Genomic DNA, 21,072 nt, shown 5'->3' on the forward strand with positions numbered 1-21,072 from the left:
GCATTTTCTATTCAGGTTTTAGTTTGCCATTTCTATGGGTGTATAACTACCACAACTATCCTCATTCTTATGGGATGAAAATGTTCATAGTTTCTGGTATACAGTTATCTTACTCCCTCTTTTCCCAAATATATTTAAAATTTTCAAGAAAAGTAGATAGGTTTTATTATGCAGATTTCAGTATTGTAATATTAGATGATTAGTAAGGGTAAAAAGGTTAACTGACCTAGAAAATACATACATGTAAAATTTAAAATATCAATAGTTCAAGTTATATCGTAAGTAGGATATAAACAGACTATCTTGATTTAAATCATTAGTATCTCTTTTGCACATTACATTTAGAAATGATCTTATATTCACTACCTCTTAGTGTTATTTAAGATATTTTCAAGAAAATGGAATGAAACTTGTGCACCCCTTATTAATACTGCTGCTTATTTTCATCCCAAATCCTAATCCTCAACCTATTACATTGAGGATTGTTCTTACTTTCTAGCTGTGGAGTTTGCAGTAGAAAATGATGAATTATAATTTCGTTTGACACTGTTTATATGCCAGGCCCTTTGATAGGTTCATGGGAATACAAGGCTAAATAAAGCACAGTCTCCTGCCCCCAAAGGACATCCCAGTGTACCAGGGAATACAAGCATGGATATAACCAGTATGACAGGAAAAATTAGTTTGTTATAAATTAATAGAAACTAAAGAGAGTCTTAGAAGATTTAGAATAATGCTGAATATTTTTATATCCCCACATACCAACTTAATAAAGACTTTTTCTTCTAGATCTGTTTTTAAGCCTTTCATATTTGTGCCGAATATTTCGCAACTCTTGGACACGAGTTCACCCACGTTTGAATTTGAAGATTCAGTTAAAAAGAAGCCACATTTTAACATTAAGCCTGACAGAAGACACCCACTCTACCAAAAACATCAACAAGCATTGAAAATATTAAATAATAAGGAGGTATGATTAGATTATATTCTTTGCTTTATCATTAAGAATAACTTAAAATACAATTCAGTCCATATTTTGAACTTTGGGATTTCAGCTTTCTTTTCTTTATATAAAAATAAGTTTAAAAATGGTTTAGCTCATACAACTCAATAACAAACAAACAAGCAAAAAAAAAGCCCCAAACAACCCAATCAAATGGGCAGAAGACCTAAATAGACATTTCTCCAAAGAAGACATACAGATGGCCAATAGGCACATGAAAAGATGCTCAACATAAATAGTTATTAGAGAAATGTAAATCAAACTACAGTGAGGTACCACCTCACACCAGTCAGAATCACCATCATTAAAAAGTCCCCAAACAATAAATACTGAGGACAGTGTAGAGAAAAGGGAACCCTCCTACACTGCTGGTGGGAATGTAGTTTGGTGCAATCATTGCAGAAAACGGTATGGGGATTCCTTAAAAAACTAAAAATAGAGTTACCATATGATCTAGCAATCCCACTACTGGGCATATATCTGGAGAAAACTCTAATTCAAAAAGATACCCAATGTTCACAGCAGCAGTATTTACAGTAGCCAAGACACGGAAGCAACCTAAATATCCATCAACAGATGATTGGTGGGGAGGATATATAGCTCAGTGGTAGAGCACATGCTTAGCATGCACAAGGTCCTGGGTTCAATCCCCACTTCCTCCATTAAAAAAATAATTAAAAAAAAGCTAAACCTAATCACTGCCCCAAAACCCCAGATGATTGGATAAAGATGTGGTATATTTTATATATACACACACACACATATACACACACACACACAATGGAATACTACTTAGCCATAACAAAGAATGAAATGATGCCTTTTACAGCAATGTGGATGGATCTAGAGAGTATTATACCAAGTGAAGTAAGTCAGACAGAGAAAAGTAAATATCATATGATATCACTTGTATGTGGAATCTAAAAAAAAAATACAAATGAACTTATTTACAGAACAGTAAGAGACTCACAAACATAGAAAACAAACATATGGTTACCAAAGGGGAAAGAAGGACAGGGGAGGGATAAATTAGGACTTTGGGATTGGAAGATACAAACTACTTTATATAAAATAAACAGCAAGTCCTAATGTATGACAAGGAACTACATCCTTATAATATCTTGTAATAACCTGTAATGAAAAAGGAGGCAATAACCTATAATGACAAAGGAGATGGATACACACACACACACACGAATCACTATGCTGTGCACCAGAAACTAACATAGTATCATAAATCAACTATAATTCAATTAAAAAAGTTTAGATGCTTTGTCTATAATAGAGTTATATTATTTTTGACTTTTGGTTAAAAATAATGGCTAAGAATGTATTGTGAATTTTTTAGAGAAATTTAGTATATTAAATATAATAACAGTATCTAACATTTATTGAACACTTACTATATACCAAGCACAATGGTACTGTTACATGAGCTATTTCATTTAATCTTCATGGCTACTTTATGGGGTAGGTACTATTATTATCTAATAAGGTACTATTCTTACCTTTACTCATAAGGAATCCGAGACTTGGAGAGTTCAAGTAGCTTACTTAATATATATCTCACACCAAAAATTACAAAGCCACTATAGGGGAGTTAACCTGGTCTCTTACATAATGTTCTTAATCATATACCCTCAGATTAATTTTAACTGAAAGTGACTTGACACCCCATGGACTTAAAATAATAATTATTATAATGAATTGGAGTTAAAAAAATGATAAACACTTATTATTTTTAAATGTAAGCATTTTAGAATATTAACATATCACCCAAAATCTCATCTTCAGAAATAAGTAGTTATATTTTGGGGAGGGAGGGAGGGAGATAGGTAGACAAATAATTTTATAATATCCATGAGTCTTCAGCCTTCCTGACCTTTTCCCTCTCTGCCCAGAGGTAAAAAAATAGATTAGAAGGAAATAGAAGGGCTACTAAAGGCTTTTCACAGAACTATCAGCTGATTCCCAGAAATGAAGGAAAGATTAGCCATCTTATACCTTTTCTCACCTGCTACTACCAGCTTCTGATTTGTATTGCATATAATTACTTTTACTTTGTCAAGATGTATACGTTTACATTCTTTCTAAATTAAATGAATTAAATGAATTTTCCTCCCACACAATTATTTATTTACACTTATCTGTGGTATGTTTACATAGTTACCATGCTTTCCTGCCCCTGCCCTCGGCCTTGCTTATGCTTAAAGCAGAGAGCTCTGTGCGGATCCTCGATTTGCTATGGATTCTTGACAGGACTCTTGGCTTTTTCTGAGACCAGTTTGTTTTCACTTTTGACCTACAGTGTAATCCTTTTTTGTAGCCTAGTGGCTTGGAGTGAGAGGCAAGTGTTTTGTTCTAACAGCCCATTAAGTGTACTGACCAGGGCCCAAACCACCAGGCCAGAAGTGTCATCCACTCCTTGGGCTTGGCTCATCCCTCAGACTCAGCACAGCACTGTGAAAAATGATGAGCCTTCTGGTTCTTCTTGCCTTTAGCTCAAATCCCTCAGTGATGTTTCAAGAATGTCTCCTCAGGAGGGCTTTTATCACTCCTTCCTGAGCAGCCTCTGCACTGCCCTGATTGCTTGTGATAGTTCTCAAGAGTTGTCAGCTCCCTTTCACCTTCAGTAGTGCTGCTGGGAGGTGGGTTTTACAGACGTACTACTAAATGCCTGTTAAACTAAATTTAATTGCCGATTGACAATTTTCTAAGTAATATTGAAATAAAAATTTAAAAGCAGTTACTATTTTAGGCTTTATTTAATAGTCATTAAATGCTGATTGACAACATAAAGCAGTGAAAAGACAATGGAATTTAACAGAGTTGGGTTCTAGTCCTAGCTCTGTAAGTAACTCCTTTTGTGTTTTAGGGAGCGTCAATCCTACTGGTAGTTTTATTTAACATTTCTTGATAGCTAATGAGGTTGAAAATCTCATGTATTTATTGGCCTTTGGTATTTCCTCTTAAATGACTTGCTCATTATTTTCCTTAAACTGTTTTTCAGATGATTCTTTGTTGTTTTTGTCTCAAAGAGTCAAAAATACGTGAATATTAAGTCTTTGTTATTTTGCAAATTTTTAATCTGTTTATTAACTTTTTTGTCAGACAAAAGTTTATAATGTAATCAATTACATTTGTTAATCTTTTCCTTTAGAGCATCTTGATCTCACGCTTCAAAAGGCCTGCTTCATCTCAAAATAAATATAAATTCTGTATTTTCTTCCTATATTTATAAAAAAATTTAATTCTTTAATTTATCTGGAATTTATTTTTGTGGATGTTATGAAGTAGGGATATAACTTTGTTTTCTAAAGAGATGACAAATTATTCCAATACCACTTATAGACAAAATACATTTTTTTCCACTAATGTGAAATGCAGTGTTTCTTTAGAAAAAAAAATTGCATACAATTTCATATTGAAGTACATGTCAAGGTTAAGAATCCTTGTTTTCTGGGATTCCGCTCTGTAATGGTTCAAATTTTTAAAATTATGCCCCCTTTCTAGTAACTCTCTTCTTACATACTTTTTCTATCAGTATCTACCCTCTAAGTGATCATGGTAATTCATTAATAACTTAAAAATTGCTCCTTTCTGTAAGAATCATGATCTCTTTTCCTCATTGTTGAGACAGGGAGGAATCATAGAGAAAATGTCTTGTCTTTGAGTTGTTCTTTCCCTTAAATGTCACTGTTCTGTTTCCTTTGTTTAATCAGGTAATACTAGTTTTAAATGTAGAAGATCTAAAGTCATAAAAAATATCTCAGCCTCAGTTTTCAGCAGCCTTCCCCATACACAATATCAGATTTTCAATTGACCTGTTATTTGTCTTTTCTATTTCTTGCTTATAGGCTAATCCTACATAATTATTATTGTCTTTTCTACTAAAAATAACTAATAATTTGGGGTTAATACATTAACTCAATCTAGAACAGTAATTTTTTTTCCCCAAAGAATTTCATTCCTTTATTATCTGTAGAATAGGAGAAAGGAACTGAACCAGGAGTAGAAACTGGATGAACAGAAATTTCTGTAAAGTGGTTTGGAATTTGGTTAGACTTGTGTGTGTGCATGAGTGCACATGCACATGCACATGTGTATATCTGTGTTTATTCACTTTTATTTTTAATTGTTCAGGAAAAAGCTAAAGCAATGTTGGACAACATGAGGAAACTGGAGAAAGAACTGTTCAAAGAGATGGAATCAGTCCTTCAAAACAAGCATCTTGATGTGGATAAAATTGTTAATCTTTTCCCTCAGTGTACAAAGGATGAAATTAGAATTTATAAGTCAAATATTAGTTCTTAGTGATCACATAAATGGTTAGCAATCTTCCTCAAAGTTAGAATCTATTACCTTGGTAAATAATATAAGTTTGAGCAGATCTGATTGTTCTTTACTAGCACTCAAGCGATAGCTTGTCTTCTAAAACTGCATATAGCCTTGATGAAATACTGAGAAAGAAAATAACATTAGATTTGGACACATATATCATGGATAGCCAAGTGTTACTTGAGGTATCAACTTATATCATTATTATTTTTATCTACAATACCTTTGTAAAAGTCACAATAATTAAATATTTAATTCTGTGTGAAACATGAAACATTAAAATAATACATGCATTTATGTTTATTATAATTATGTATTGGCCTCAAATAATTTTCTCAGCTACAACAAGAAAGCATATTTTTCTTTAATAATGGAAAATACTGTCTCAGCTAATGAGTTTTTGTGCTTTAGGCAAGTATTAACCAGCTCTAGCAAAATTTTCTAGATTTATACATTGTCTTATTATAGTGTTTTAATTCTAAAGATGTACTTTTATTAAACTCAGATGTGCTCTCTGTTAAGACTTAGCTGACCAGTGAGCTTTTAGCTCTAAATATCTAGCATTTTTTGGTCTGTGCCACTTAATAGGCTTTTAGCTTAATATTTTTAGAAGAGCTTTCCTAGGGGATTAGGAAATGGAATAAGGGAGTCAAGATCTTAGGAGATACTGTTTTGGTGTCTCAGATCTCTCTCATCTTTTACTTCTGTTCATTCAGTGAAAATAGGAACAGGAATGAGATTGTGGTGATGAAATACAAATATTAGTGTATTATGAACATTAAGAGTATTATAATGTATAATGTATTATGAACATTGTAAATGAGTAATAATATCTTCCCAAAGTTTATAAAACTTTGTTTAAGTTACATAGAGATTACCAAATAAGACTCTAAGCTACAAATACAAACAAGAAAAATCCAACTCAAAATAATACTATATATTTATTGTTTCTAGAAATTTCTATATTAGGTATTGGATCACTTTATTGTATTTATTGGTCACTATCATTGCAATTAGGAATATTACTAAAGTAGTGGATCATTATATTTAAAGAATGCTCAGGAAATTTTTTTTTAGTTCTCTCATAAAAATCATAATCTGCCTGATACTGCTCTTGTCTAATGCAGGGCTGCCATTACCAAAGATACCTGTCTCGAGGACTCAGTTAATTCTGATTTGCCTTATATATCCCTCAGTGATTTGTTCTTCCTAAATCATGAAGACCCTTGGCCAATCCCCGTACACCTCCCCTCTCTCTCTTTTTTAATATATGAGGGAGCTGAGGGTAAGCAGTTCATTGATTTGTTTAGGCACACAAACGTGAGTCTTATTTCTCTGTTTAGGCCCTGCATGTTTTCACTGTTTCCTTTGACACCACGCTAGACCAAACTAGTACCAGGCTCTCACCTACCACGGTAGTTAAGGTCTTCTACACCTATTTTTTCCCTTTATCTTTATCCACATGGGTCACTGCAGCCAGAATAATCTATTAAATTTTTTAATGTGATCATGAATTTCTCTCCTAAAACTTCTTTTAAAAATAAACTTTATTTTTTTGAGCAGTTTTAGGTTTAAACAAAATTGAGCAGAAAATACAGAGTTCACATATACCCCCTTTTCCTCTACCCTCCTCCCCTCAACTCCCCTTGCCATCAACATCCCACACCAGAGTAGTTCATTTGTTACAATTGATGAACCAACACTGACACATCATTATCACCCCAAATTCACAGTTTACATTAGGGTTCACTCATTGTACATTCTATGGGTTTGGACAAATGTATAATGATGTGTCCACAATTATAGTATCATACAGGTCAGTTTCAGTGCTCTAATGTCCTCTGTGCTCCACCTGTTCATCCCTCTCTACCACTAACCTCTGGCAACCACTCATCTTTTTATTGTCTCCATAATTTTGCCTTTTCCAGAATATTATATAGATGGAATCATACAGTACATATCCTTTTCAGATGGGCTCTTTAATTTAGTAATATGCATTTAAGTTTCCTCTATGTCTTTTCATGGCTTGATAGCTCATTTCTTTTTAGTGCTGAATAATGTTCCATTGTCTGGATAACCTGGTTGCTGATATCCACTACTGAAGGACATCTTGTTTTTTTCCATGTTTTGGCAATTTATGAATAAAACTGCTGTGAACATGTGTGTGCAGGTTTTTGTGTAGACGAAAGTTTTCAACTCATTTGGAAAATACCCAGAAGCATGAGTGTTGGATGGTATGGCAAGAGTATGTTTAGTTTTATAAAAAACTGCCAGACTGTCTTTTAAAGTGACTACTGTACCATTTTACATTCCTGCCAGCAATGAATGAGAGTTCCTGTTGCTCCACATCCTCGTCTGCATTTGGTGTTGTCAGTGTTCTGGATTTTGGCCATTCTAATAGGTATGTAGTAGTATCTTATTGTTTCAATTTGCATTTCCCTAATGACATGTGATGCAAAACATCTTTTAATATGCTTATTTGCCATCTGTATATCTTCTATGGTGAGATATCTGTTCAGATCTTTTGCTCATTTTTAAAAATCAAGTTGTTCATTTTCTTTTAGAATCTAAAACTCTTTTAAAGAGTCATTGAGATAAGTCCCAGTCCTTAACAACTATCAGCAAGATCCTGCCGATCTGCCTCCATCTATATCTCATTATGCTTTCGTCATTGTTTTTTTAAAGTTTCGATTCTGCTCTTTCAATTCCTTGAATGTACCCAGTTCCTTCATTATGGCTGTACCTTCTGCTGGCACCACTCATTTTATGTGCTCTTTATATAAGTAGTTCTTTCTATCCTTTAGAGTTTTGCTGAAACATGACCCTCAGGGAAGTTTTCCCCACACCACAAGATCAGATCTCTTGTTACATACTCTCAGAGCCACATGTGATCCTGATCACAAGTGTAATTAAATGTTTAACATCATAGCAGAATAGAAGCTTTATGAGAATAGGAACCATATTTTTTCCCACTGTTGTGTGCTCAGTGTTCAACGTTATGTCTGGCACAAGCTAGATGCTCAATAAACATTTGTTAAATTAACATTCAAGTACTGATGGAAAGAATTTATAGTCTTCTTCTCTGCCTGTAAAGATGAGAAAATTAGCTAGACAATCTACCTGTACAACTTGGTAGCCTTTTATAAGTCTGAGGTCAACCTGTTGCCTTTTTCCACATTCAAAATGGGAATAAGAACTCCCTGGATAAAGACAAGGGTTATTTTATTTACATAACAGATAATTAATTTGTAAAATTGTTTGGGAGATTTTACTCTATAAATCCAGTATGGTATTTGGGCTTTAGTACTTAATGCCTTGTGGTATATTTTAGAAAACTTAAGGTTTTCTTAAATTTCATGTGTTAAGGGTAAAAAATAGAGTAGCTGAAATTAAGGAGTTTTTTTGGTCAACCTATAAATGATGTGGTTTATTATTTACCACTACATAATAAACCAAGGAGATAACCTAATAAATTGTATATATTTTAGACAAAGCTAGTTTGATCTTTGATGAAAGCATGAATTTATATATTAATTTTTAATAAAAATTTGCCCTAGAAATAATTATGCAGCCTAGAATTTTGGAAATCTAATTTCTATTTGTAAAATTTGCCCCAAAAATAGGTTCTACAGAGTAAATGTTTCTTAAATTAACTACTTCAGGCTTTTAGCATAACAATTGTAGAAATTTATCATCCCATCTTCTCCTGAAAAATGTGGTAACATTTCTGATTCTGAACTGTGTTTCCAGTCATCACTGATCACTTGACCACATGTTCAGTGGTCTAAAATAATTTAATATCTTACATGATATGAGGTAAGATGAGGAAAAAACTAAGAGCTGTATTCTGCTGCATAGTAAACATGTAAAATAATAGTTTACATTATTTTTTGCTTTTAGAAACTTACTGATCATTAATTATTCTTAAAATGCCAAGCACACTTTATCTTATTCTAAAAATACTGAAGTTTAAACATAAGCCAGTCTTGGAATTACTCACTGAGAACAAAGAAAAGAACAGTTGACCATGCTGAAGATTAGTATAAAAGGGGTAGATTTTAAATCACAATTGTATCAGATAATTTTCTCTGTGATCCTGAATATTAAAAATTGTGAAATATGTGATAAGGACTCTAATGTCATATTGGCTTATTCATAAAAAGTGTTTACTAAGTGCATAATTGGGCAAGGCCCTGTGCACAGGTAACCGTAGGGTCACCAACAATCCCAGGTGACTCACTTAAGAAAACATTGAAAACCTATGGAAGAGACCTCTCTGATGGCTTCTGCGTTATTCGGATTATTCAAAGAAAAGACGTTGGCAATGCAAGTTAAAATAGGTATTTTATTGTGAAACTTGCTTTGTCAGTGAGTAAAAGTTACAAATATTTTCATTTAATAAAATTAGTACATCCTTAATTCTAAAAACATCTCTTAAAAGCCTTCATTACCTGAAACTGCAGATCATTCTGAGTGAGGGTTTTCTTTTAGTGTCTCCCATGGAAAAAGATGCTGCCAATTCCCTTCATGCAAATAACAGAACATGTGTAGTATGACTTGTTCACAAGCAAAACAAGTTCCCCACTTGAGTTTGAGTTGCCTGCATGCATATGAATTAACTTCTTTATTGCCGTAACTATAAAGGTCTCCTGGTACAGCAATGAGGCTTTACTCCTGAGCATTCTGAGAACTATAATGTGGTGATACTGTTTTTAAAAAAAGTTATGCAGCAAGACAGTTCTGCTGAAAAACACCCCCATTCTCTAATTATAACTTAAAATTGGTATTGGTTAATACTACACACTAACGTATAATTTACTTGTTAAATACACTAGGCTTCCATGCAGGGTCATTTTTTTTAATTACATATTTGTTGTATTGAAAGGGCAATGATTTAATTCTATAAATGATTTTCTAAATGGCTTTTACACATGATGCTAAAAGTATGAGACAAATAAATATTTGAAACAGTTTTAAATAAGTTAAACCAACACTGACACCTAATAATTAAGTAGAGGTTCAAAGGTCATATGAATAGACGTCTCTTTAATTTACTGAAGATAAAGCTTATCTGAGGGCAACATTTAGTAATTTTCAAATTTATAGATTTTTATACATAGATGCTGAAAAAAACTAAATTGTAAATGTAAAAGTAGGATGTTAGGCATAGAATTTTTAAATCTTGGCTTGAATTATATAGTTTTTTTCATCTTTTTAACTGCAGGGAATAAGGTAACAGGGCTATACTTCTGCACTGGGATGCTTTGTGCAAACACCAGAAATGCTACATCACATGGCAATAATTCTGTTCAGAAATTTAAATGGATCTGCTCAACTTACTACTTTTAGTACAAAAGTTAAAGATTAAACTATACTTCTGTTGATGAGTTTTAGAGAGAATAATATTTATGGAGGTTCTTATTCCCCTCCGAATGGTACAGATTAGTACTTTGGATAGAAAAGCAAGAGAATATAAACCTTAAAAAAATAGTGCTTGTAGTTTTTAATGAGTACTATTTGTCAAGGAAATGGGAAAAATAGAATAGGAAGGCCTCTTATTAGAATCATTAAAATTCTTTTTTAGGAGACATTATCAATAAGTACAAAGTTGTCATAATTTAAGGTCCATTTCCTGCCAGCAGCATCCCTGCCAGATTTGGCAATTTAAAAGAATAATAAATTGGATGTTGATTTTGAAATTATAGCAAATAGCTGCAGGAAGAATGTTTAAAAATGTTGGCATAATTAGTTTATAGTAATTATTATATTCATTATCAGAACTTTAAAATTTGATTTGGTTCTCTTTTTCCTAAGTCAGTTTTCTGTGTATTTTACATACACATGAACTCACAGAATGTTAGCATGGGGTGGGAACGTGTCTTGTCAAATTTTACAGAAGAGGCAGCTGAGACTCAGAAAGGTTGGGTTTGCCCATGGTCTCGCAGCTAATAAGTAACAGATCTGGGGCTAGAATAGGACTCCATGTGGGGTTGTCTGTTTCATAATTTAAGTCTTATGAGATGGGGATGAATGCTCAGTTTCTTTGTATCTTTCCTGTTGGGGAATGTGTGCATTAATAGCAGGAGGACTCTGTTCAGGACTCTTGTGAAGAAACCTGTAAAACAGGTACTCATCCCGAAATTCATATTCATTGGTGATATGTTGGATGACTCCCCCTTGCACCAGTCTGTCTCCATATATCACAGCTTCACCACGGTCAGAGGCAAGGCCGACTTCAATTAGCCAGTTCACCAGGTCACAGCCACAGAAGGTCCCAGCAGAAGTCCTTGCACCACACCTGCATGTCAAAGGAATGATTCACCCATATGTTCTGTAAATCTGGTATCAGCACTGCATGATGGAGGACAAGCAAGGAAATACAGAAGGAGACAGGGAAAGACAGCGTGATAATTACAAGGTGGCAGGAATGAAATTATTCTGAATATAAAGGGTTTGTTAACTCACCTGACCCTAGAAAGACCCACCAGAGAAAAATAAAATATGCCAATAATGCTTGTGAAAACAGAAATACTGAAACAAAACAATGACTTAGATAATGTAAATGCATCAACAAAGAAATGTTCTTTTTATAGTAGGTGGCCTTTTATGATCAGATCCATTCTGTAGACAGCTGACTATTATATAAGTTGCACTCTTAGTTATAATAAATAATTTAATTGTTTCAGGAATGTTAAATCATATTTTTGCAAGCTTTTAAGAAGTGACAAGTTTTACTAAATTACTTAAATCAAATTTTATATTTTCTGCTTATCACAATGCCCACAAATAGCCTTTCTTCTTGCCCTGAGCAAGAAAATCATACTGATATGTTTACATGTTAGGAATTTGCTGAATTAGGAAGCAGGGAAAGAATAAGTGAGATTTATCTTGCTGCAAATCTAAGAGTTTTTCCTTCATAGTGTTGACTGTATTCCCCACACTGTACATTTCATCCTTGTGATTCATTTATTTTGTATAGGTAAGTTTGTACCTCTTAATCTCCCTCACCTATTTATTTCTTTTCTTCCCCCACCCCCCTCCCTTCTGGCAACCACCTGTTTAGTCTCTGTATCTGAGTCTGTTTCTGTTTTGCTATGTTTGTTCATTTGTTTTGTTTCTTTAGACTCCAAAAATAAGTGAAATCATACAATATTTGTTTTTCTCTGTCTGACTTATTTCACTAAACATAATATACTCTGGGTTGATCCACGTTGTTGCAAATGGCACAATTTCATTCTTTTTTATGGCTGAGTGATCTATATCTATATCTATATCTATATCTATATCTATATACCACATCATCTTTGTCCATTCATCTATTGATGGACGCTTAGGTTTCTTCTATACCTTGGCTATTGTAAATAATGCTTCAGTGAACAAAGGGGTACATATATCTTTTCATCAGTGTTTTAATTTTCTTTGGATAAATATCTGGGAGTGGAATTGCTGGATCATATGGTAGTTCTGTTTTTAATTTTTGGAGGCATTTCCATAAGATTCCTTAGGTTTTTCAAAGTTTTGATTATGAATCTACTTCTTAATTATTTAAAATTTGCCTTCCTAATGCAAATATGGGGTGCCTCAGGTATGAGGGAAAGAGAAATGTAAAAAAAACCAATTAAGTGAATTCTGTTCATTTTTATACAAATATGCAATAGACAACAGGAATCTGTCCACAAGCATTAGTCAAGTTGTAAAACCTAAAGTGCTTGACAACAGGAAACAGTAGATGAAAATCAAAATGAAATGAGAAATAGGTGACAAAATTTTAACACATTTAACCACAAATGAATGTACATTAGCATTTCATACAGAAATTAGAAAAGAGGTTAATATACATGAAAAATTTCTCAAATACATAAAATCACAATATTGTAACATCAGTATTTTACTTATTAATAAGATATCTTAATTTATGCTTGGCAACTACAAACATCACTTTGAACAAAGCCTACATGTTACACCCTGAGTCTGAGCCTTCTTCCTGCTTGTTGATTTTAAATATATAACCCAACACCTCCTAATCCACACATGAACTGATTAATATTTGCTTCCTGATGACAGAGCTGTGCAGGATGGCAGAGGATGTGTCACTGGCAGGATGCAGAGCAGTACCACTGCCAGCCCGTGCCCGTTTGCCGTCTGGGATGGAGGCAGCCAGGCATGTTGCAGATGGCAAGAGCTGTGCTTCCTGACAGTCAGCACACAGTGGGCCTGGCAGAGCTAACATGGAGTTCCCTTTTTTAATCTTAAAAAGCAGTTTCAAATTGTAGAAACTATCCCTAGATCATACTTTGAAATTATTGTCTTTGGCTCTTTAAGGGTGGGAAACTAATTTTTCTTCATAGTTTACCATTTCTAAAAACTGGGCTAGGCCCATCATATAGATTTTGTTATCTAATGCAAACAACTTTGAGAGCTAGCTGTTTTAAAGAAGAGGAAAACTAAGGTTTGGAGAATTGAGCTTGCCCATTTTCACACAGCTGAAAGTGGCAGATCCAGGAGTTAAGTTCTAGTATTAGGCCCCACTCAGGGAGTCCCCTTTCCAGGCTACCTTCTGGCTATAAAGAAATATAATGGCATAATATATACAAATAAATTATCCTGAATGGTAATTTTCATAAATTTTCAATTTTTCAGTTATAGACATAAAAGTATTTGTTTCTTTATGTTTTGTTTTCTCTCTTTTATGACAACCAAAAATATTGGCACTGTGACATTTGTTTATTCATTTCCTGCTATATACTCCATACTGTGAAGATTAGAAAAATATATATGATGAAGATTAGGACTTGAGGTGAAAAATAAGCAGCAGAAATAAGAGACAGAAATTTCATTTCATTTTCTTGACAATATCATTAGTGATATGAAATAAGATACCACTAGGAGATGGAGAATATAAAATCACCTCTAAATATAGTGTATCTCAGAGTTTTGTGAAAGATACTAATGGCCAACGTGAAGTGAATGTTAATATTCTACTACATTTTGTTTCATTCTTAAGTTTTCATATTTTATATGGAAACTGAAAATTATATGCCATTAAAAAATGTAAAAATCAAAATGATATGACTCATATATGCTGTTTCTTAAATTGACGAGAGCTGTTTTAACTTTTACATGTATATGTGTTACTGATTAACAATCATGAAGTTAGTCACAAGCACATTACTTAGCATATTACAAACTAAGATTATCTAAAATGTAATTATCTGAACCTGTACTTACCTTCTTTCCTTGACAATGTTTTGGATGCAGAGGTCACGGTGATAATGGATAAATTGTTGACAGGTCATTTTTATTTCCTCGGGAACAGGAGAATCCTTGTTTTCTGCTGTTTCTTTATTGTTCCATAAGAATTCAAGTCTAAAAACCAAAATTTAAGGAGGTGATTTTTAAGGAGAAAAACAGCCCGGAGAGAGCACCCCTTCTTGTTTATCACCCCGTCTGTATGGCTCTTCCAAGGCTGCCGTTCACCACAGCTGTCATCTATAACACCCAGACATCCTTAGTCGCTGAAGCAGAAACATATTTCTCCTGCACTCAGTTTCCTGTTCAGAGCAGGTTATAAACCCTCCAGATACGTTTGACCCATTTCAGTTTCTACCAAAAAATGAAGTTCCTTATTCTACATTCTACTATTTTAAAATGCAAAAATAACATACAGAGAGCAAGTATTCTGTTTAATCATTTTCCAATTTCAGTACCAGAGAGACAAATACTAGGATCTGGAGTATAGAACAATTGTGTTTTGCCAGCCCAGACAATGGAGCTGTTGACTCTTTCAACTATTCAACATAATGAAGCTGATAATCAAGTTCAATGACTTTCCTATTATGATTTTCTTCAACTACGTTTTAATTGTGATGATGAAAAAAGGGATAAGAAAGAACAGGGACCATTTACTGGGCACTTTTTATGTAGCTGGTAGGATAAGTTTCATCAGCACTTCTGGTTTCTACTAATTTTGACTTTGAAAACAAATGAGGAAGTAGAAGGATTCGCCCCTCCACCCCCAACCACTTACTCCCATCCCGAAGCTGGAGTGTTCCCACTTCATTATTTTTCATAAAAAAAAAAAAAAAAAAAATCCTGATCTGAATTCGAAGAAACTCTTCACGAAGTTAATTGAAAAAACTGAAATTTAAGAAAGAAGAAAACTTGATTTTTCTATAAATTGTCGGCTTGATAGAGAAATCCTGTTATCAAAGGAGAAAGACAAACATAGACCTTTGGGGGCACATCACCTACTACTTCCATTTCTAAATACATTTTCAAGTTTCATTTTACTTTATGTAGTTAATGGCATAGATAGAAGTCAGCTTCCATGAACTCTTCTTAAAATGCAAATTACAATGTTGGATTAATGACAGTTCTTCCCGTATTTCCTCTGCAGTTATTTACAACAAATATGTGAATCAACATATAACCTTTCTGTGGTGTTTAGTTTAACCTTTCTGTGGTCTCCTAGAAGTTATGAAAGGTTTAAAAATATCAGTATCTTAATAGAATGGCTTTGTCATCATCTATACAGTTATAGATTTTAAAACTAAATTTACCTTCTTTTGAAAGGTAGGATGATTAAATGTTTGTCCAGTCCAAAGATGCCGAAGGAAATAAATCCCTATGGAAGAAAAAAAATATTTTATGAGTTCTACAATAAAATTTTAAGACAGAGAAAAGATGGAAGCCAAAAAATTTAGTGCTTCGGGAAGTAAACCTCTAATGACTAGAACAACATTTTAAACAGAACACACAGGCCGGCCCTCTAAAGTTCAGTGCCTGAAGGCAGGTATCGTTAGTCCTCTGTATCGCAGGCTGCATCTGTGGATTCAACCAACAGTGGATTGAAAATATTTGGGAAAAAAATTCCACAAAGTTCCAAAAAGCAAAACTTGAATTTGCCACATACCGGCAACTATTTACATATCATTTACATTGTATTAGGTATTATAGGTAATGTAGAGATGATTTAAAGTATATGGTGAGGGGGGTAATACATAGCTCAGTGGTAGTGTGTGCTTAGCATGCATGAAGTCCTAGGTTCAATTCCCAGTACCTCCACTGAAAAATAAAGTAAGTAAAATAAATAAACCTAATTACCTACCCCCACCAAAAAAACCCCCCAAAGTATATGGGAGGATGTACATAGGTTACATGCAAATACTATGCCATTTTATATAGGGGACTTGAGCATCCATGAATTTTGGTATCTGAAGGGCATTCTGGAACCATTCCCCCTCAGATACTGAGGGACAACTGTATGGTACTTGGCTGCCTTTCCCCAGTCCTCTTTCCTGCTAATTATGAGGGGTGATATAAGTGAGTGCTGAGCAACCACACTTGCATGCTAGCTTACTGAAGAAAAATGAAAACATTTAGGTGCCCTATGTCTTTTTTTGCCCTTTCTAAAAAGAAAATAAAATAGCTCCCATTAGGCTCAAGTACTTCTTTATTATTTTTCTGTTAAAACTTCAGAAATTATAGAATTATTAAGTGCTGTAGTATCTGATTATAATGAAATAACTGAACAAAATTTATGTGAAATGAAGTTGGCTAGTGCTTAGGGAAAGGGTTTGAAGAATTTGAGGGTGATAAGGCAAACTGGCACCAGATAACAGTCACATATCAGGATGATCAGGACTGCCTGGGGAGATGCGAGGCTGGGAACTGCCATCTGTCAGGCACAGTGGGGTAAGGATCTAGGTGCAGGTTGGTGAGGGTGGGATGGAGAATGCAATAACATGAAGGACCTACCTGTCTTCACCTCAAATTACAAATCACCAAAAGGGAATGATCTTACTACTGCACCTCCTCAGGAGGAAAACGGGATGGGAGTGGGCTTTGTATCTCTCTCCTTCCTTTGAAGCACTTCAGCCATAAGCTGCGGGGGAAGCATTTCAAACGCAACATTCCTGGCATTAGCTTCTGTTTGTGAAGCTTTGTCAGTCCCAGTCCTAGGATGCCTCAGCTTGGAGTGGGCTTTCTGGACGTAAAATGCGGGTGAGACTCTGATTTTTCGACTTACTATTTTATAGTTCTTGGGTACAAAGTCAAATCTTGAAAATTATCACAAAGTCAGGTCAGCATCACGTGGCCCTTAGGATGCTCATGTCTGTCTGTAATAAACTGATAGGTCACTTGTCTGTCTAAATAGAGCCATTTCTGCTCCCACAATAAAGGCAAAACAAACTGGAAATATTTCAAGGAATTAATGTTAGGGAAAAACTGGCAGGAGCATTTACTGATAAATGTTCACTAACTAATATGGCCAATTATTTCAGGTGTAATAGGCAAACCCAGTGATTTCAAGTACTGTATTTTTTTCAACCTGATACTTAATCTGGGGACTGATATTCTCTAAAATGTAAGAGATTGAAGACAGAATACATTTTATAATTTGCACATAAAAATATTTTCCCAGTAGGTAAAATATCATTTATCCTTAAATATCCATTTTAATAGTGACATAAACAAAGACAACAGCACCTGTCGTATTAGTTCTTCATGGAATTTTAGTGTCTAATTTTTAAATTGGGGGTGATAAGTCTACTTTGCAGATACTGTGATGTTTAAATGAAATTGTTAATGTAAAATATTTTTAAATGTTTGGCATATAGTAGACTTTCAAGGTAACGTCTTTCCTTGGCCAAATTTTATTTATATACCGTATGATTTTTTAAAAAGGTTTAATTACCTATAGTTCAAGAAACATCAAATGTAAATGAAGTGATGTGCATTAAATTAAGTGGCTAAACTAAAGGTGCAGAGAAGTTAAGTCATCTTCTCAAAGCAACTTATTAAGGCCACAACAAAGTTTAAAAAGAACTTGGAACATCTTGTCCCTGCTTAAATTATCATTCTTTATCTCAAAACCAAAGCAGAAAACTATGTGGTATTTCTGATTGAAACACTCAGTGTGCATTCTGATGACTTTAACCAATATAATAATTCATCTCTACTAAGAGATACGCAGCAGCTGTCAGCTGTCACGAACACCAGCAGCTGGCAAACAAACTAAACCCTCTTGATTTTAAAGAAAACAACAACATCCGCACCCCCCCCACCCCCCAATCAACACATCCAGGAAAACAACAATCCCTCAGAGTTCTCGGTAAGCAAATACCTGGCCAAAGTTAAACACAGCACAGAAAAACTGTAACTCAACATACAGTCTTCCAGGCTCTTGGTTGAATAGCCACCATAAACAACTGGAAAGATTCTGTAGAGGAAGGAGAAAATAGTACTTTAAAATGAAGCAAGCTGATCATTTGTCTATATCCAGAACACAGTACAATAACTTACCTACTTAATAATTAGGAAGAAAAGGACTAAGGGGAAAAACAGTGAGAGAATATAGAGGCTTTGTCTTTCAAACAACAGGTTTCAACCTCTCTTCTCGACAGATGTCATTCAAACAGCATCTATTCTGATCAGATTTGAAGAAGACATGAGCCATAATACAGAAGCTTACATAATACGTCAGGACTTCAACTAGCCTAAGACAGGTCTGATTTTAAAATTAGTTCTACACAGTGAAAACAATCACATCACTGAGCAGCAATTCCTGGCAGCATTTCTTACTTTTTGATTTTGATTCTTAAATAGCAGTTAAAATGGTGCTGGTTCTATGTAATGAGCATCCCAGTGTGAAAAGGGTAAGAAGGTTTCTTCATAGGTTATAATGATCCATCTCCCATCGCTAGGCAAGTTAACGCTTGAACTATCTCAAAGAATTATAATAACTGGTAATTCACAAAAGACATAGAACTAATTTTTAAAAACCTTTTAGTAATCAAAGAAATGCATTTTAAAGATGAAGTGCTATATTTCACTTATAAAATTATCAAATTAAAAAAATTGTAACAGTCAAAGTTGGTGAGAATACAAATCTATACTATTTCTTTGGAAAACTAAACTTAGGAGAATGTATCCAAAGGCACAGAAATATTTATATTCTTTGATCCAGGTTTCCCAACTTTGAGAATCTGCCATAAGGAAATATACTGCATGGAGATGTTTATTAGAGCATTCTGAAAAACTAGGAACACTCCATAAGAAAGTGGTTGAGTAAATTATAATGCATCTCTTCTATGGTTTATTGAGGAGTCATTTAAAGTAAAAGTTATGAACACTTTGTAGCAACATGACATAAGTCACAAAGCAGGAGGTAAATCTGTACATATCATTAGAACCACGAAAAATGTATTAAAAAATAGAAGGCAGTAGTATGATGGATATTTTTTCTCTTTTCTCTATTTTGTGTCCATTGTATGAGGTGGTTATGTTATTTTCATAATGTAAAATTATTTTAAAAGTTTATTTATCTGAGGAATATCTTCTGAGAGACCATGTAGGCATTTATCCACTGAAGTCAGTCAAAGAGTATGTTAGGAGTGAGTGGTCTGCACACATCAAGGAGATAGGTGGTTTTACCAAATTCTAGGTTCAAAGCATAGGATGAGTGAGTATTCCAAGCAAAATAAGCTATCGGAGCACTTAGGCAACAGGGTAATGTGAATTATTTGTTCTCCCCTGCCCCAAAACATTTAGCTCAAGATTAGAATTCAGATGGCCCAGCTGCCACCCCCCTGGGAAGTAACAACAAAGTTTCTGCCAGATGCCTGAATAAAACCTTTGCCAAACATTTAAAGAAACGGCCCCCAAACAAAATGAGAAGAAACATTTACAGCAAACAGGCCAATAATGAGAAGTAAACACAGCAACACATGTCGAGTCAGTTGCTGGTCTCCACTCTGGAGATACTGCTCCTCTTCCTGGGCTAACATGCAGCTCTGGGAGTTACAGCGACTCACACAATGTTCATCTATAAAACAGTAAGTACAACAATTTGTAATCAGAGCTTTTTATTTCAGTGCATTTTAAATTCATAATGACTTCCTAAGCAAACCACCACATATGCACATTCAGCTCAGAACTAGTATATTATTTTAGATGAAATCTGAGGAAGGCTCCTTCATGTTGTTTTAGGAGAATTCTACTTGTAGAGTGTTTTTATCCAAAAAAATATGAGTAGGACGCAATAGTTCCTTTCTGCAGTATTCAACAATGTAACACACACATACTTTTTTAAGGCTAAAATAATTCAGTTTTCACCTGTGATAAATCTATATCTTGGTCACAAATACCCTATTTTGGCTAAGAGCAAAACAAATTTACTACTACCACCTGCCTTTCATTAAAGAGTTTAAACTTTGCCATAGAAAAGACTTTCAAGGAGCCAAATAAAAAACATTCTGCACTTTGTTCTTTACATATGGAACCAAGTCCAGATCACAAGCATAACTTCTTTTTTGGCCTAAAAGAGGTGTGGGGCCTTTCACAAGAAACGTTTATTCTCCCATGTCAGCGCCACTAATATCTATGGCAGCAAAAGCAGGGGAAAACATTTTTCCAAAATAGATGGTAGTCTAACATACAGTCTTTACAGAAAGTCAGGAATTAAAAACACAACTTCACAGCTCTTACGTGCAAGCTAACAATAAAAATTTGTATTTCCCAAAGCCTCTTTTTTATTTTTATTTTATTCCATTCAAATTTTTTTTTTAAATTGAAGTATAGTCAGTTTACAATGTTGTGTTAGTTTCTGGTATACAGCATGTTTCAGTTACACACATATATAAACATATTTTCATATTCTTTTTCACTATAGGTTATTACAAGATAGCAAATATAGTTCCCTGTGCTATACAGTAGAACTTTATTGTTTA

At 34.1% G+C, this 21,072-nt stretch overlaps 2 protein-coding genes across 5 annotated transcripts in view; one reads left to right on the plus strand and one right to left on the minus strand.

The window, feature by feature from the left end:
• SCRN3 (secernin 3) overlaps positions 1–21,072 on the plus strand; it is a 63,706-nt gene that overhangs the window by 22,205 nt on the left and 20,429 nt on the right. Inside the window, exons 7-9 of one of the 3 annotated variants that reach the window (XR_012507047.1) lie at positions 790–970; positions 7,661–7,742; positions 13,406–14,405. Coding sequence is in view for 1 of the 3 variants with exons in the window: in XM_010960710.3 (XP_010959012.1) it covers positions 790–970; positions 5,147–5,317 (352 nt within the window). In the remaining 2 variants the exon portion in view is untranslated. Of the gene's footprint in view, positions 1–789; positions 971–5,146; positions 7,501–7,660; positions 7,743–13,405; positions 14,406–21,072 lie in introns of those variants that run through there. The other 2 variants (XR_012507046.1, XM_010960710.3) reach the window with 2 other exon arrangements.
• GPR155 (G protein-coupled receptor 155) overlaps positions 9,669–21,072 on the minus strand; it is a 38,577-nt gene continuing 27,173 nt past the window's right edge. The window contains exons 12-16 of one of the 2 annotated variants that reach the window (XM_010960711.3): positions 20,032–20,168; positions 18,468–18,563; positions 15,901–15,965; positions 14,570–14,707; positions 9,669–11,639 (exon numbers count right to left, since the gene is read on the minus strand). In XM_010960711.3, coding sequence (XP_010959013.2) covers positions 11,348–11,639; positions 14,570–14,707; positions 15,901–15,965; positions 18,468–18,563; positions 20,032–20,168 — 728 coding nt within the window. In that variant the 3' untranslated portion in view covers positions 9,669–11,347. Of the gene's footprint in view, positions 11,693–14,569; positions 14,708–15,900; positions 15,966–18,467; positions 18,564–20,031; positions 20,169–21,072 lie in introns of both variants that reach the window. The other variant, XM_045520932.2, reaches the window with a different exon arrangement.

Source organism: Camelus bactrianus, chromosome 5 (genome assembly GCF_048773025.1).
Source record: "Camelus bactrianus isolate YW-2024 breed Bactrian camel chromosome 5, ASM4877302v1, whole genome shotgun sequence".
NCBI classification, from domain to species: domain Eukaryota; kingdom Metazoa; phylum Chordata; class Mammalia; order Artiodactyla; family Camelidae; genus Camelus; species Camelus bactrianus.